This window comes from Felis catus, chromosome A1 (genome assembly GCF_018350175.1).
Source record: "Felis catus isolate Fca126 chromosome A1, F.catus_Fca126_mat1.0, whole genome shotgun sequence".
In the NCBI taxonomy this organism is placed as follows: Eukaryota; Metazoa; Chordata; class Mammalia; order Carnivora; family Felidae; genus Felis; species Felis catus.
Window position 1 is genome coordinate 212,909,518 of NC_058368.1, and position 12,881 is coordinate 212,922,398.

Consider the following 12,881-nt stretch of genomic DNA (forward strand, 5'->3'; position numbering starts at 1 on the left):
CTTCTTGGGACACTCTCTCCCTCTGCCCCTCTCCCCAACTCATGCTATCTCTCTTTCTATATATAATAAAATATAAAAAAGTAAAATAATAGTAATTTTTTTTTATTTCTATAAACTTCCCTTTGCTGGGCAGAAATTATTGAGTTCTTTCATGGGTACCACTCAAGCAGTACAATTCATCACATCTACTAATTGATCTTTACTTAAACTCCCCCTAGGAAAACAAAGTCCCCAGAGAATATGGATATGTGCAGTGTATGTTGGTTGAATTATAAGCAGGAAAAAGTTTCTGTGGGATGTATTTTTAATGAGAACACCATTGTTATAGTGTGAGCATGTGGCATTCTTGCTTAATAGAAACATTTACAAGAACATACATATTTATATCCAAACACCAAATGAAGTAGATACTTTAAATGACCAGTCTGCACCAGAAATAAAAATATATTATACAAAACAGGGGTTATATCCACAGTCATTAACTTTCATTTTCCACACAAAACAATAAATTAAATCACATTATATGCAGATAGTTCTACTTACATTAGAATAATAAATTGTATGTAGCTTGTGCAGCTCTTATTTTACTTTTCTACCATCCTCATGGTAGATTTATATTGGTTGGTAGTCCTATATTTAAGATAACAATGAGTAATAAATGGCCCAGAAGACAAAGGCTACAAAAGCAATCCTCCACAGTGTCTGTTCCATGTCCTCTTGGTTTCAACCATTCACCACACACAGGACACAATGCTCAGGTCCCAGGACCCAGCAAAAAGGTATGCAAACTCACAGCATCTGCATGTTATTGGGAGCGCCTTATCACTGTCTTATAAGTAAGACACACCACACTGAACTTTGTCAGATGTCGGCATTAAATAATAGAGTATCTGGTTTTGAAATCCAAATTTTCCTCTTTCTCAACATTTTCTGCCCAGTTATTGTATGACAGCTTTGTTCCCCTAGCAAACAAAATTTGGTAGTCTATGTTATTATTTACACCCTTGGTGGAAGGGCCCTTTATTCCTGTGCATAAAATTTAGATCTTTAAACACGTGAATCAAAGCAACAGCATCTCTGCTAACTCTTAATTTTGCTTGTTCAAATCTTTCCCCTAGAAATCATTCCACACCTGATACATCAAAGAGCTATTATAACATACAGATTTTTACTTCCGAGACTCAGCTCCCATTGAAACCCTTTCACCGTGTTTGAAGTAGTTTACAACATGAACATTAACAGCATCAGCTGGTTTAGAATTGCTTTCCCTTTGGTATGAATTAACGTTAGTGGTTAATGAAAAATTTGAACAAACTCCAATCCAGCACCCTTTGAAAGTCATTTTAATCCTAGAGTCTAGCTGTGGGATATGCCTGCAAGAGACATTTGTGAGATCTACATGCTGAAAACCAAAGCCAGGCTTGTTGGAATATACGCACATCACAGGCTTGAACTGCCCCGAGAGCATGTGTGGTCAAGTCAGCATAGGGTTCTGATCCAAAGCCAGCTACATTCTTATAGGCAGCACTGTTTTCTCTTCTTTCCCTCTGAGGAAGTGCAGAGGTCCTACTCAAGTCTCTACCTGCATGGGCAAGATGCCGATGCATCTTTGGAGCCATGATGGATGGTGGAGGGGTGGGCAGAGGGAGTAGGGGAGAAAGGGGTGGTAAAGACAGTGGCAGCTTGCAATGCCACCCTCTTCTGTTTCTTTCGGAGGATCAAACTCTTGACTTTTCTTGCTGGGTGTGTCCCAAGCTTCTTGCTGAGTCTGGCTATTGAAGATGAGCTAAACTACTGGGTATTCTGTAGTTTAAAGATCAACTGAAAAGGAAACAGATCCTTCTGAACAGCACCTTCTCATTTTCTATGCTTCTGCACTGCCCCCAAAACATATTCCATGTTTTCAGACAGTTTCAGTTTGTTCCAGTGAAGAAGAAATTCAGCCCATTTTCAGCTTCTCCATGAAGCACTAACCAACAGGGCATAACTAAACAAAACCCATGAAATACAGATCAAGAGGCCTGATTTTGGTTGGTGTTTGGCTTTATCCTGTATCCACTCAGGATCTGGGTTCTTTGTGTCCCAAGAAACATAGGTCCGCATTCCTTTCAATTTATAAACACCCCCTTAATACTGGTGGTATAATATTTTACTTGGCGTCCTAAACAGACTTCTACAAATAGCCCAGTATACTCACTCACAAGAAGGTGGTGATGCCACGGAAACGACTTTCTGAATTGTCACTGTATGAGGTCTATACAATAGCTTTAATTTCCCTGCCAATGGCATATCTTACACTTCCAAAATCAGTACCAACCAGAAGGAAAGTGGTAAATTAGGGAAAAAGGGGACACAGGTACCTGGAATAAGCTAACTCTAGAAGCCTGTGAGTAAAGTAAAAATCTGAATTTTAGAGAAGAGGAGAAAAGGGCATTATCTTTCCATGCCTTTCTCTTCTCTCTCCACTAAATATAGCATCTGAAATGTAAAAAATAATAATAATAATAATAACCAAACTATTTTAAAGCCTATGGAACCACGTATGTAGTTCAGGAAAGGGACAAGCTGACAGTTTGGAGAAATGTAATGCTGTAAGGGCTTCCTCATGGAATCTGTGATCAGCCTGGGGGAAAATATGCACTCTATACAGAAATTTCTTTCTGGATAGAAATGATCATCTGGAGAAGGCTTTTATTTTTGAGTCCAGGGGGGGAAAAATCCCTAAGAAGGTGACAATGATGACCATAAAACCTATACTTATTTCCAACACCATAAGTATATACAGAAAGTATATACTCATTCTGACCTATATAAACATCAGCTTGTTTGTCCAGATGAAAAATACTGATGAAGTTTCCCTTTTGAAATCTGAACACCCTAGATTTCAGGGTAAAAATTTATAGGGTGATTTAAGAACTAAAGCCTTACTCATTTTACTGTATGATATGTGGCTTCTGGTGGAGTATGAATGACTAGTTGTCAAAGGTGCTGTTTAGCACTTAGGAACTTAAATCCCAAATTATAATTTCCAGAGGTCTTAACCCAGGGTAAGTTTGGGCCAAACATCTATACTTTTAGCAAAGTTTTCCAACGTAATAGAGTTTTCAAAACTTAACAGAGTTTTGGTAACACATGGATGATTTCAAGGAGGAAAGAAGTGAAACCAGACATGTAAAGAAGCAATCAGAACTGCTTTAAGATTGGAAGAGAATGGCATGCACATACGAGAAACCTCAAGATTTGTTCCGCCACATTTAAAAGACTCAAAATCTCAATTCTACCAGTTTATCTGGGTGTAAAATATTAAGTTTAGAACTATTCTACTACTTGAAGTAGAAATAAAAGATATTTGCTTTAAAAATGTTAGAGTTAATGGGCCCCTATATAAATTCCAGAAAGGTTAGAAACATTTATACCCAAAGACTACAACCAGGTAGAGTGATTTTTCCCCTGTAATAAGCACATAGGCTTGAAATTTAATTTTTTTTATGAACACGAGATGGTATAAAATGAATATCTCTAAAATACATTGAAAATATCATTGAAAAATAAAAATTAGAGAGAAATAAGCTCTCAATTCACGAAAATAAGATAGACGCAAACCTTCCATTATGTTTTCACTTTAAGGAGTCCTGAGCTGTTAAATGTTTTGCTTTTCTAGATTATACCTCCCAAACTCTCTTCCTACATTGGAATTTCTGGAGCTTGCATTTCTTGCCTTCTTTTTCCATCTTTTTTTGAAGTCAGCACTTTTTCCTTCACATCCACTATGGAGAACTACAGTATAGTCATTTTGGTTGATCATAGCTCATTCTGTTATGTGCTCTCCAGCTGCCTGAATCCTATTTTTTAAACGTGGAGGGAAAATATGCCTTATACAGAAATAACTCATTCACTGAAATAATCCATTGGCCAGTTGAAGTAGGAGTGACAGAGGCAGACTCCTCCTGGGAAGCAACCTCAGGCCAGCTTCCAAGACACACAGCTTTCACTCTCTCCACCTCCACTATTACCTGTGTCAACTACGACCTCCATCACTACCAAGGAATTATTCTAACTCCTCTATTTTCCTCTCTATACATGGTCTTTTATAGTCATTAAGATAATTTTTAAAACTATTTTCCAGATGTTCAAAATGTTATTGAGGAAAGCCCCTAGTGACATAATTACAAGATGGTACACTAATCTGGCAACTTCCTATTCTTCTCTCACTGTTTTCTCCATAAATTATAAGCAAAAATGGCAACCTGAGTTTAAACCTCTGTGCAGAGTATTGGGTGCAAAGTAGGTATTCGGCAAATACCTATTCAACTCTGTTCAAATCCCTTACATATACACCCATAACCCACCATTACACGGGTTATTAGCGGATGACTATTAAGCTTTGTGGAATCAACTAAAAAGGAATATAAAAGCTATCTAGATTCCCTCTTTTAACCAAAACATCACTGAATTTTAGTAAAACGTCATGTGTGCATTTTTTAAATTTATCATCTTTGTGCTTACTGTTAAATTCTAATACTCTTTATAAAGTTGTTCTTGAGGGAAAAGGCTGCCTAAAACCATACTTAATTCCAATAAATTCCACCCTTTATCTTGAAACTCATCATTTGACCAGAACTGGAAGAGGTCCATCCTGAAAATAATTTGCATTTAAAACAGGTAAATTGTTGTTGTATGGAAACCAATTTGACAATAAATTTCATATTAAAAAAATAATAATAATAAAAAAATAAAACAGGTAAATTGTTATACTCCTGTAGAGTCTGTGATCTGAATACAATTCTAGGTCTCTGTAATTAAAGCAGCAATTGGCATTTGGCTATAACCAAGGGCAAGAGGGAAACAGAGAAAAAGAGAAGCATCTTTCATCATCGTTGTTTTGTGGTACACTTTACCCATGCTTTTAAAATATAAGTGAAATTCAATCTTCAAAATGAAAAAATAGACACATTTTCTAATAGCAAAATATAAGATTAAAAATACCTAAAAATAAAATGTTAGTGTGAAATAGGGTTTTTTTACATTAAAAAATGAAACATTTTAGATTTGCCTTTCTTATATAAATCCTCTTATCTTATTAATAGTTACAACTTTCCAGAATAGCTTTTATGAGACACTGAAGGAGACAGGCAGGAAATCCTTTTTCAAGATATGACATCAGGACCTGAATATATACATTGGACAGAGCATTCCTCAACCTCAAATCCATCCAGCAGCACTAGAAAAAGGAATGCTGTATTTCCAACTTTGAGATTTTTCATTACATTTTCTTCTTTTTGGATGTTAAATTCTTTCCAAGAATATTCTACTTTAAAAATGATTTTATTCTAGCTATAAAACATTTCATTTAAGAAAACCACACGTTGTAGCCTTATGTGAAATGTCCCCAAAAGCCATCAAGATATGGAGACATCGCATTTTCAAAACATAAATCTAATCATAGGCCCTGAAACAGTATGACTATTTAAACAGAGTGATGTTATATTCTCATATTTGCTTGTCATGAGATGAAAGGCCAGGAGGCATATGGTGATTAATAATAGTTCCTGAGCTTCTAAAGAAATTATACAACAAAATGACTAACTGCTTAAAAGAATGAGTTCTTCAAGAGCGCCCCTTCTGTTCCGTTGATGTCTTTCATCCCATCTATCTCCTTAAAGAATCTCAGGGCAAAAGAAAAGGCTTTCTTTTAAGCCACTGAAAAATGGGATCTGATGGAATCTTCCCGTAACTCTCGATGTTTTCCAACATTACTTTCTTCTTGCTGGCTTCTCCTCTCAATGGTTATTCTGTATTTCTTCCTGGGTAAAGGGAAAGTGAATGCAGTAATAAAACCTCAGTTGGCTACAAAATACTATGGTTTCTCTTACAAAGAATGCCCTCAAGGGACATCTGGGTTTGGGCTGATAAATGAGAAGTGACAGAATATGAAACCCTGGTCAGAGATTAAAGCTGTGTGCCCCAAGGCATTATGCACTTCTTCAAGGAGGAAAATTGGCATGCTTTCTGAAATGCCATAGAACAAACCTCCCCCTTTTTCCCTGGGTGCCTTGTGGGTTAAGTCTTGTCTGTTCTGCCACAGAAGCTCTCCCTAACTCCCAGGATGTGCCCTAGATAAAGATCAGACTAAGTATACTGTGACCAAAGGAACAGGAATACAATTGTTCCCACAAAGAATCACATACACCCGGAGTTAAATTTCCATACAGAAATGAAGAAATCTTGGTCTAATGACATGAGAATAAGCCACAAACTCAATCACCAAAGATTACAAAGGAATGAATCGCCCTCATCATTTGGGACTATCAGTATCTTGAACACACATAAATATTACAAGTTTACAAGCTTTGGGACTTAACCACAGTGATAATTGAGCACATGGATTCTCCAAACTGAGCACACACCAGCCCGAGAGTGTAGATTAAAGGCCACCTCCTCCTCTTCAGAAGGTGAACTCAGACACCTATTTCTGAATTGGAGGAAGCTTAAGAATAGGTAAGTTGTTTCTCCTTTGTCTACATTCCCTCTCTACTTACACATTTGGTGGGTAGTAGGAATTTGTGCCAGAATATTTGTGATCAAAGGATAGCAGTGGCTGTGGCTGACAGGGGGAATGCAACAGAAAGCCTGACCCGCTACCCAGTATGCTAACCCACTGGCCACCAAACCACCAGGGTCACAAAGACCATCACAGAACAACAGCTTAGTTCTTTTAACCACCATGCTTTGGGGGTAAGAGCAAGATATAGACAAGTCATAGGGAGGACTGTGCAAAGGCAAGTGACAAGGGCAATAAAGGAGAGTGAATTTTAAAACTTGATAAAAACAGTTCTCACCTGAAAAAGTAGAAGGCCATTAACAAACCAGCTCCTAGTAAGGCCCCCACAACAATTCCTGTCACTGCCGATTCTTCTAGACCACCTGCTTAAAAAATAAACATAGATAATCAGAGTTCATTTTGAGAAACAGAAATGTCTCAAGTTTCATTCACTGGAAGGTGTATCTCAATTTCCCACTTGAGGCAAATTTTCCCTTTTTTTAAGAAAGATTTTCTAGGGGATCCTGCACCTTCATTTGTTTGCTAAGCGCAAAGCTTCAGAAGCATTTAAGAAAGGACCAGATGGACGAACATACCACTCGAAGAGAGTGAGAACAATGAGAAAAAGCAGGTTCCAAAAGTATCTGAGGAGAACAAGGACTGAAGTTTTAGACACATCCACACTGAGTTCATAGTCAGAGAAGACAACTGGACAGACCATGGGACTGACCCAGCACATCTTACTTTCACAGATGGATGATGACACTTCAAAGTGCTAGAAGATTTGGTGAAAAATGCACTGGGTTAATATTCTGTTTTTAGATGTTCTCTCACCAGAGCCAGAGTTTCATGTCAAAATGTCCTATATAGCTTTGCAAAGATGGGAATAACAACTTGAAACAATCAAATTCAGTAGTGTCCCAGTTATTATATAAACATGACAAAAAGCTAGCTTTATATAAACAGTATAGTGTCAGCCTTTAATGCATTATCTCATTTAATCCTCAGAACAGCTCTAAGAGTTGGGTGCATTTTTTTCATTTTACATATGGGAACACTGAGGTTTAAAGAGGTAAAGGAATATTCCTAGGGTCACAAAACCAGTAAGTGACAAGGGTGGGATTTCAAACCCATGTCCAGTAACTCCAGAGAATGTTCTTAACACACTTCTGCCCTACTCCTCCCCATAATTATTGCATATACATAAATAACATGGTTTGAAGGCTGGACCCAAAATAATAAGCATAAATACATTAGCCTAAAGTGACCAACTGGCCTGAAAGATCAATATTCACTTGGTTCTCCCTCACTAGCTTATCAAAGGGTCTCTCTAAAGCAATGATTTCCAACAGTCTCCTATTTGTAAGCTCCTTATAAGAATGTCCACTTGTGGGGCGCCTGGGTGGCTCAGTCCATTAAGTGTCCGACTTCAGCTCAGGTCATGATCTCGCATTTCATGAGTTTAAGCCCTGCATCGGGCTCTGTGCTGACAGCTCAGAGCCGGGAGCCTGCTTTGGATTCTGTGTCTCCCCCTCTCTCTGCCCCTCCCCTGCTTGTGCTCTCTGTCTCTCAAAAAATGAATAAATGTTAAAAAATTAAAAAAAAAAAAAGAATGTCCATTTGCTGGGGCACCTGGGTGGCTCAGTCAGTTAAGCATCTGACTTTGGTTCAGGTCATGATCTCATGATTCATGGGTTCAAGCTCCACATCAGGCTCTGTGCTCTGTGTCTCCTCTCTCTGCCCTTCACCCACTCGTGCTCTCTCTCTCTCTCTCAAAAATAAATAAACACTAAAAATTTTTAATTAAAAATAAAAGAATGTCCACTTGCTTCTATATTTATGACAAGGCTTCTCATGAATAATATATTTTACACGTATTTGCTAATTTGCAAATTTGGGAGTGTTTAAGTCTGAGGGGTAGGAAGGTACCAACAAACTCTGAAGATCAGACTGAGACTTGCTACACATTTACTATTTGATCTTTTTATTTTCCCCAACTAGCAAGGCCAGATGCTAAGAGATGATACATAGTAAGAGATGGAGTAATAGGGAGAAGTCATCTAGCATTTTGGGAAAAGATGAAAGAGAAGAAAAACCTAGAAACCTCTGGTGAAGGTGGGGTGCCAGTTCGTGAACTGTTCCCCTGGGTTTTACCACATCGGAAAAAGAAAGCTGAACGTTCAGAACATGAGCTCCTAGAGAACATCTGTCTTTTAAACTTGCATAACACTGACATTAAAGATGGTGAAACACAGCACAAGTTAAGTCTCTAAACTTACATGATTTGCAAGGAGAGCTGTTTGTGTGCTCCACGATTCTGGTTTCGTCTATTCTCAGTTTTAAAGGTCCCCAAGGATATTTGACATTCGGCCGCATTTCAAAACGACCTTCTTTTCCAAAGTAATCACCGATAACCTACGTAAAAGCAGAAAACATGCAAACTGAAAGGTCGAAGTTATCTGTTTCCAAAGGAGGCATAGGGTGGGCTCCCCTGTGACACTGACTATAGTGATGTGTTTTTGAGGACTTTGTAAGTCAGGATTTGTGGTCACTGATGGTGCTTTCAAAGGAGGCATAATTGAGGGAGAACTGTGGCTCCCCATGGCAGGAAAGTGGTTACACAGAAAACAATAATCTTGGAACTCATGGCTCTTCCCTCACTCATCCGAGGAGGTGCTGCTTGACCCATCTGCCGTCTGCCACAGAGCAGCCCACACACAGGCAGCCCTTTGTAAGGCCCCAGTTACTTTTAGGGATGTGGGAGAGAGTCAGGCATCTCATACCCAGATTAAGCCAGTCCAGGTACATGGCCTCATACCACTCAATTAGCTGGGCACATAAAGGGTCAAAAGTATCTTTTAGGAACATCCTGTTTCACCCTCCTCTGTTTGGAAGATTATTCCCTGATTTCGAGAGTTACATTCTCCTCTCTGCTGAATTTATCCCATTTGCACCCCATTTCCAGACAACTTTTTTTTCACTTGGTTCAGTTTTCTTTGATGCTCACTTCAAGGTTCACCCACGGTTCCTGGTTCAAACAGATGTTCCATCAGCTACCTGGGCCCTGATCTAGCAGTACCTTCCCACCCAGGTTCTCAGGATCTGTTTCTCTTTTTTTCCTGGGCACCAGCACACTGCTCCTGAGTGGCCTGTGACATCTCCCCCTCTGTCTTCTGAAGGAGGGCCAGCAAGCTCTCCCAGGCTAGCTCATGTCATAGTAAAAAGAATTCTAGATAATCACGAAAATACAACAATCACTGGCATGTACGGAGCATGTCCCAAGTACTTTAACCTCACAGCGAGCCCATAATAGACTATTACTATCCTCCCTTTACAGAGGGAGAGACTAGAATGCACATGAGACTCAGGCCACTCCAAGGGTGAAAAATCATTCAGTACATGCAGCAAGTGTCAGGTCCAGCTGGCTCTGCTCCTCCCACAAAGGCCACATATATGTGTACTAAGAGAAAAGCAGCAAGCCCTTTAGGCCAGGGTCACATCAAGTGCTATGGAAACATCAACCCTGGATGAGAGCCATCAAAGAAGCACATTTGGCCACTGGAAACAGGATTTCCCCACTCAGGATAAACATGGAACCGTTTCTTGAAATCTTCCAGGATCCCCTCAACCAGAAGGGAGCCCTCTCTACTTGGAAACTCCTAGATTTCCAGCTCATTTTTATTTGGAGGCTGCTCTGGGGACAGCTATTTGGACACCAGAACAAATGCATTCCTTGGAACCTCAACAAGCAGAAGGAGCAGCCGAGGCAGAGTCTCATTCGCTCACCTCCTGGGTGCCCGCCTCTGGGTCTGTCATTGCAATCACAGAGAAGTCCCCGTACCGGTCTCCATTGGCATCTATGGACACCTGCCCGGCAATACCTAGAGGATGAGACGGGAAGAACTCCAAGTTAGTGACTTCAAAGGCCTCTGTCTGCCAACAAAAACAAGAAAATGAATTGACAGGATTTTTTAAACAAACTCATGCCACAGGGAAGCTCATCAGACTCTGAGCATTTTTGTTGGCATTTGGAAAGACATTGTAATTTCATCTGTGTCTGCATTCCTAAATTCTTAACATTTCTCCATTTAAAAATGAAAAGAAAAAGAAATAAATGACCCTCTTTGGGGAATATGTTTAGAAAAAAAAAAAAAAGATTAAGGCTAATCCTGAAAGCAGCATGCTTATCCCAGAGTCTTGTATGAATTAAAAACAAACAAAAACTGCAAAGAGAGAGAGGCTGGAGGTGTGGTGCACTCCTAGACCTGTTATGAGTTCGTGTTATCACTGGCCAAACATTATAGAAGTCATTCCAGGCCCAGGACTCAGTGAATGTGCATCACTATAGGCACACTCAATGTACAGGAGAGCAGAGGGCCATGGGAGCCAAGAGCTAAAGAAGAGCTAGTCTTCACCCTACTTGTGCTCATTAATTCATTTTTATTGTGTTTTGTTTTGGGGGTGTTTTCCCAGTTTTATTGAGCTATAATTGACATACCTCACTGTATGAGTTTCAAGCATCCAGCATAAAGGTCTGACTTGGGTATATTGTGAAATGATCACTACAGTAAGTTTAGTTGACATCTGTCATCTCATATAGATACATGAAGTCACTCGTTGTTTATCCACATGAGTTCTGGGTCGTTACTAGGTGCCGAACTGGACACATTCCCCACTCAAGACAGGGGCAGCCTGGACTAAGGATTTCACTTGTTCGCACTGGAATCTGACTGCATGTATTTTAATCCTAGCTTTCACATTTACTAGCTCTGTGACCCTGGGCAAGGACTTAGCCCTCTGGGTCTCCACCTTCAGGACTGTAAAAGAGGTATACTAGTACTTCTCAGCCAAGAGACTGTTGAGAAAATTAAATGAGCTACAACAGGTAAAACACTTCCACCACAAGTATAAAAGAAGTTAGTTGTTTTCTTCTACTGTTAGTGTGCCTGGAATACCACCACTACTGTGCCCGGAATCTGGGAGAGGGCATCTGACCATGCCCACACCACTCAGAAAAGGAGCTGGCACATCCAGTTGGAGACTCAAGGAGGATTCAGTAAAAGAGCAGATCTTTCACAGGAATACTAGTAAAATCCATAATTTAGACAAGCAGCCATCAGGAAGTAGCAGTATTCTAAGCAGAAAGGCCAGCCTTGTTCATATTTACAAAGTCATGGAAGCTGAAAGGAACCAGAGGGACCATGACGTTCTGGGGTAGGTGGCCCATGCGTGTGGAAGGAAGCAGTGAGACGTAAGGCTGGCATAGGATGGCCAGAGCATGGAAAGCCTGAGTGCCCACACAAAGGATTTCAATTTGCTTTGGCTAGCAACAGTGGCTTAGACAGCTAATCAGTAAAAGAGAATATGTATCATTAGTTGATATTAAATGTCTATACTGTAATTTTCATTAACTAAGCAAGAGAATGCATAGGTCAGCCACATTCTAATTAACTAAGGCAATTTGTTTTCTTTCATTTTAAACTGTGTTAAAGTTCAGTGTAATTCTTAGTGTTTCTATTGATTTGATTCTCTCTGGAAGTAAAATGAATGTCTGGGAAAAGGGATCCCAAGGGAAAGTTCCATCCTCTAGTGTGGTTTGGAGAGGGCAAGTATTTGGGTTTACTGTCCTTTTGGTTATGGTTTGAGGGCCCACTGATTTTTCCAGACTTCGGTCTACTTTGCCGCAAACAGAATGGAGCTACCATTCATCTTGATTTTTTTGTCTTTCTAATATATGCCGGTTACAGAGGATACACCTATCTTAAACTTGTTTATTCTTGACAGCCTATACAACGTTTAAGTCACATATGTCATTTTTAAACATCATATTTATCTTGGGGCACCTGGGTGGCTCACTCACTCAAGCATCCGACTTCGGCTCGGTCATGATCCCGCAGTTCATGGGCTCAAGCCCGAAATCAGGCTCTGTGCTGACAGCTTGGAGCCTGGAGCCTGCTTCAGATTCTGTGTCTCCCTCTCTCTCTGCCCCTCTCCTGCTCGTGCTCAGTCTCTCTCTCTCTCTCAAATGTAAATAAACATTTTTTAAAATCTTTTGAAAACATCATATTTATCTCCAAACATATTGTCTATCCAAAACCATTTGTTATCCTGTTCAGAGGTGTTTATAAAGAAAGATGTGTTCTGCTAAGGGTTTTGTAGAGTATTTTATAAGACAAGGTGGCCCTAGTAATCCAAGACCTCATTACACTTTAAGCTATTACAATTCTGCCAAGAAATGGGGTGAGAACCCTCAGGGTGGCCAATTAGCAAGTGAGACTTCACCTGAGAGTATTGTGTATAAGGTGAGATTGTCAAGGTGACAGCAGAATTTTCCTGTACA

At 39.7% G+C, this 12,881-nt stretch overlaps 1 protein-coding gene across 2 annotated transcripts in view; it reads right to left on the reverse strand.

Moving 5' to 3' along the window:
* Positions 1–286: 286 nt before the first annotated feature.
* The window catches only part of NPR3 (natriuretic peptide receptor 3), a 78,617-nt gene continuing 66,022 nt past the window's right edge, over positions 287–12,881 (reverse strand). The window contains exons 6-9 of one of the 2 annotated variants that reach the window (XM_006928064.5): positions 10,328–10,422; positions 8,821–8,956; positions 6,840–6,927; positions 287–5,804 (exon numbers count right to left, since the gene is read on the reverse strand). In XM_006928064.5, coding sequence (XP_006928126.1) covers positions 5,693–5,804; positions 6,840–6,927; positions 8,821–8,956; positions 10,328–10,422 — 431 coding nt within the window. In that variant the 3' untranslated portion in view covers positions 287–5,692. The remainder of the gene's footprint in view (positions 5,805–6,839; positions 6,928–8,820; positions 8,957–10,327; positions 10,423–12,881) is intronic. The other variant, XM_003981473.6, reaches the window with a different exon arrangement.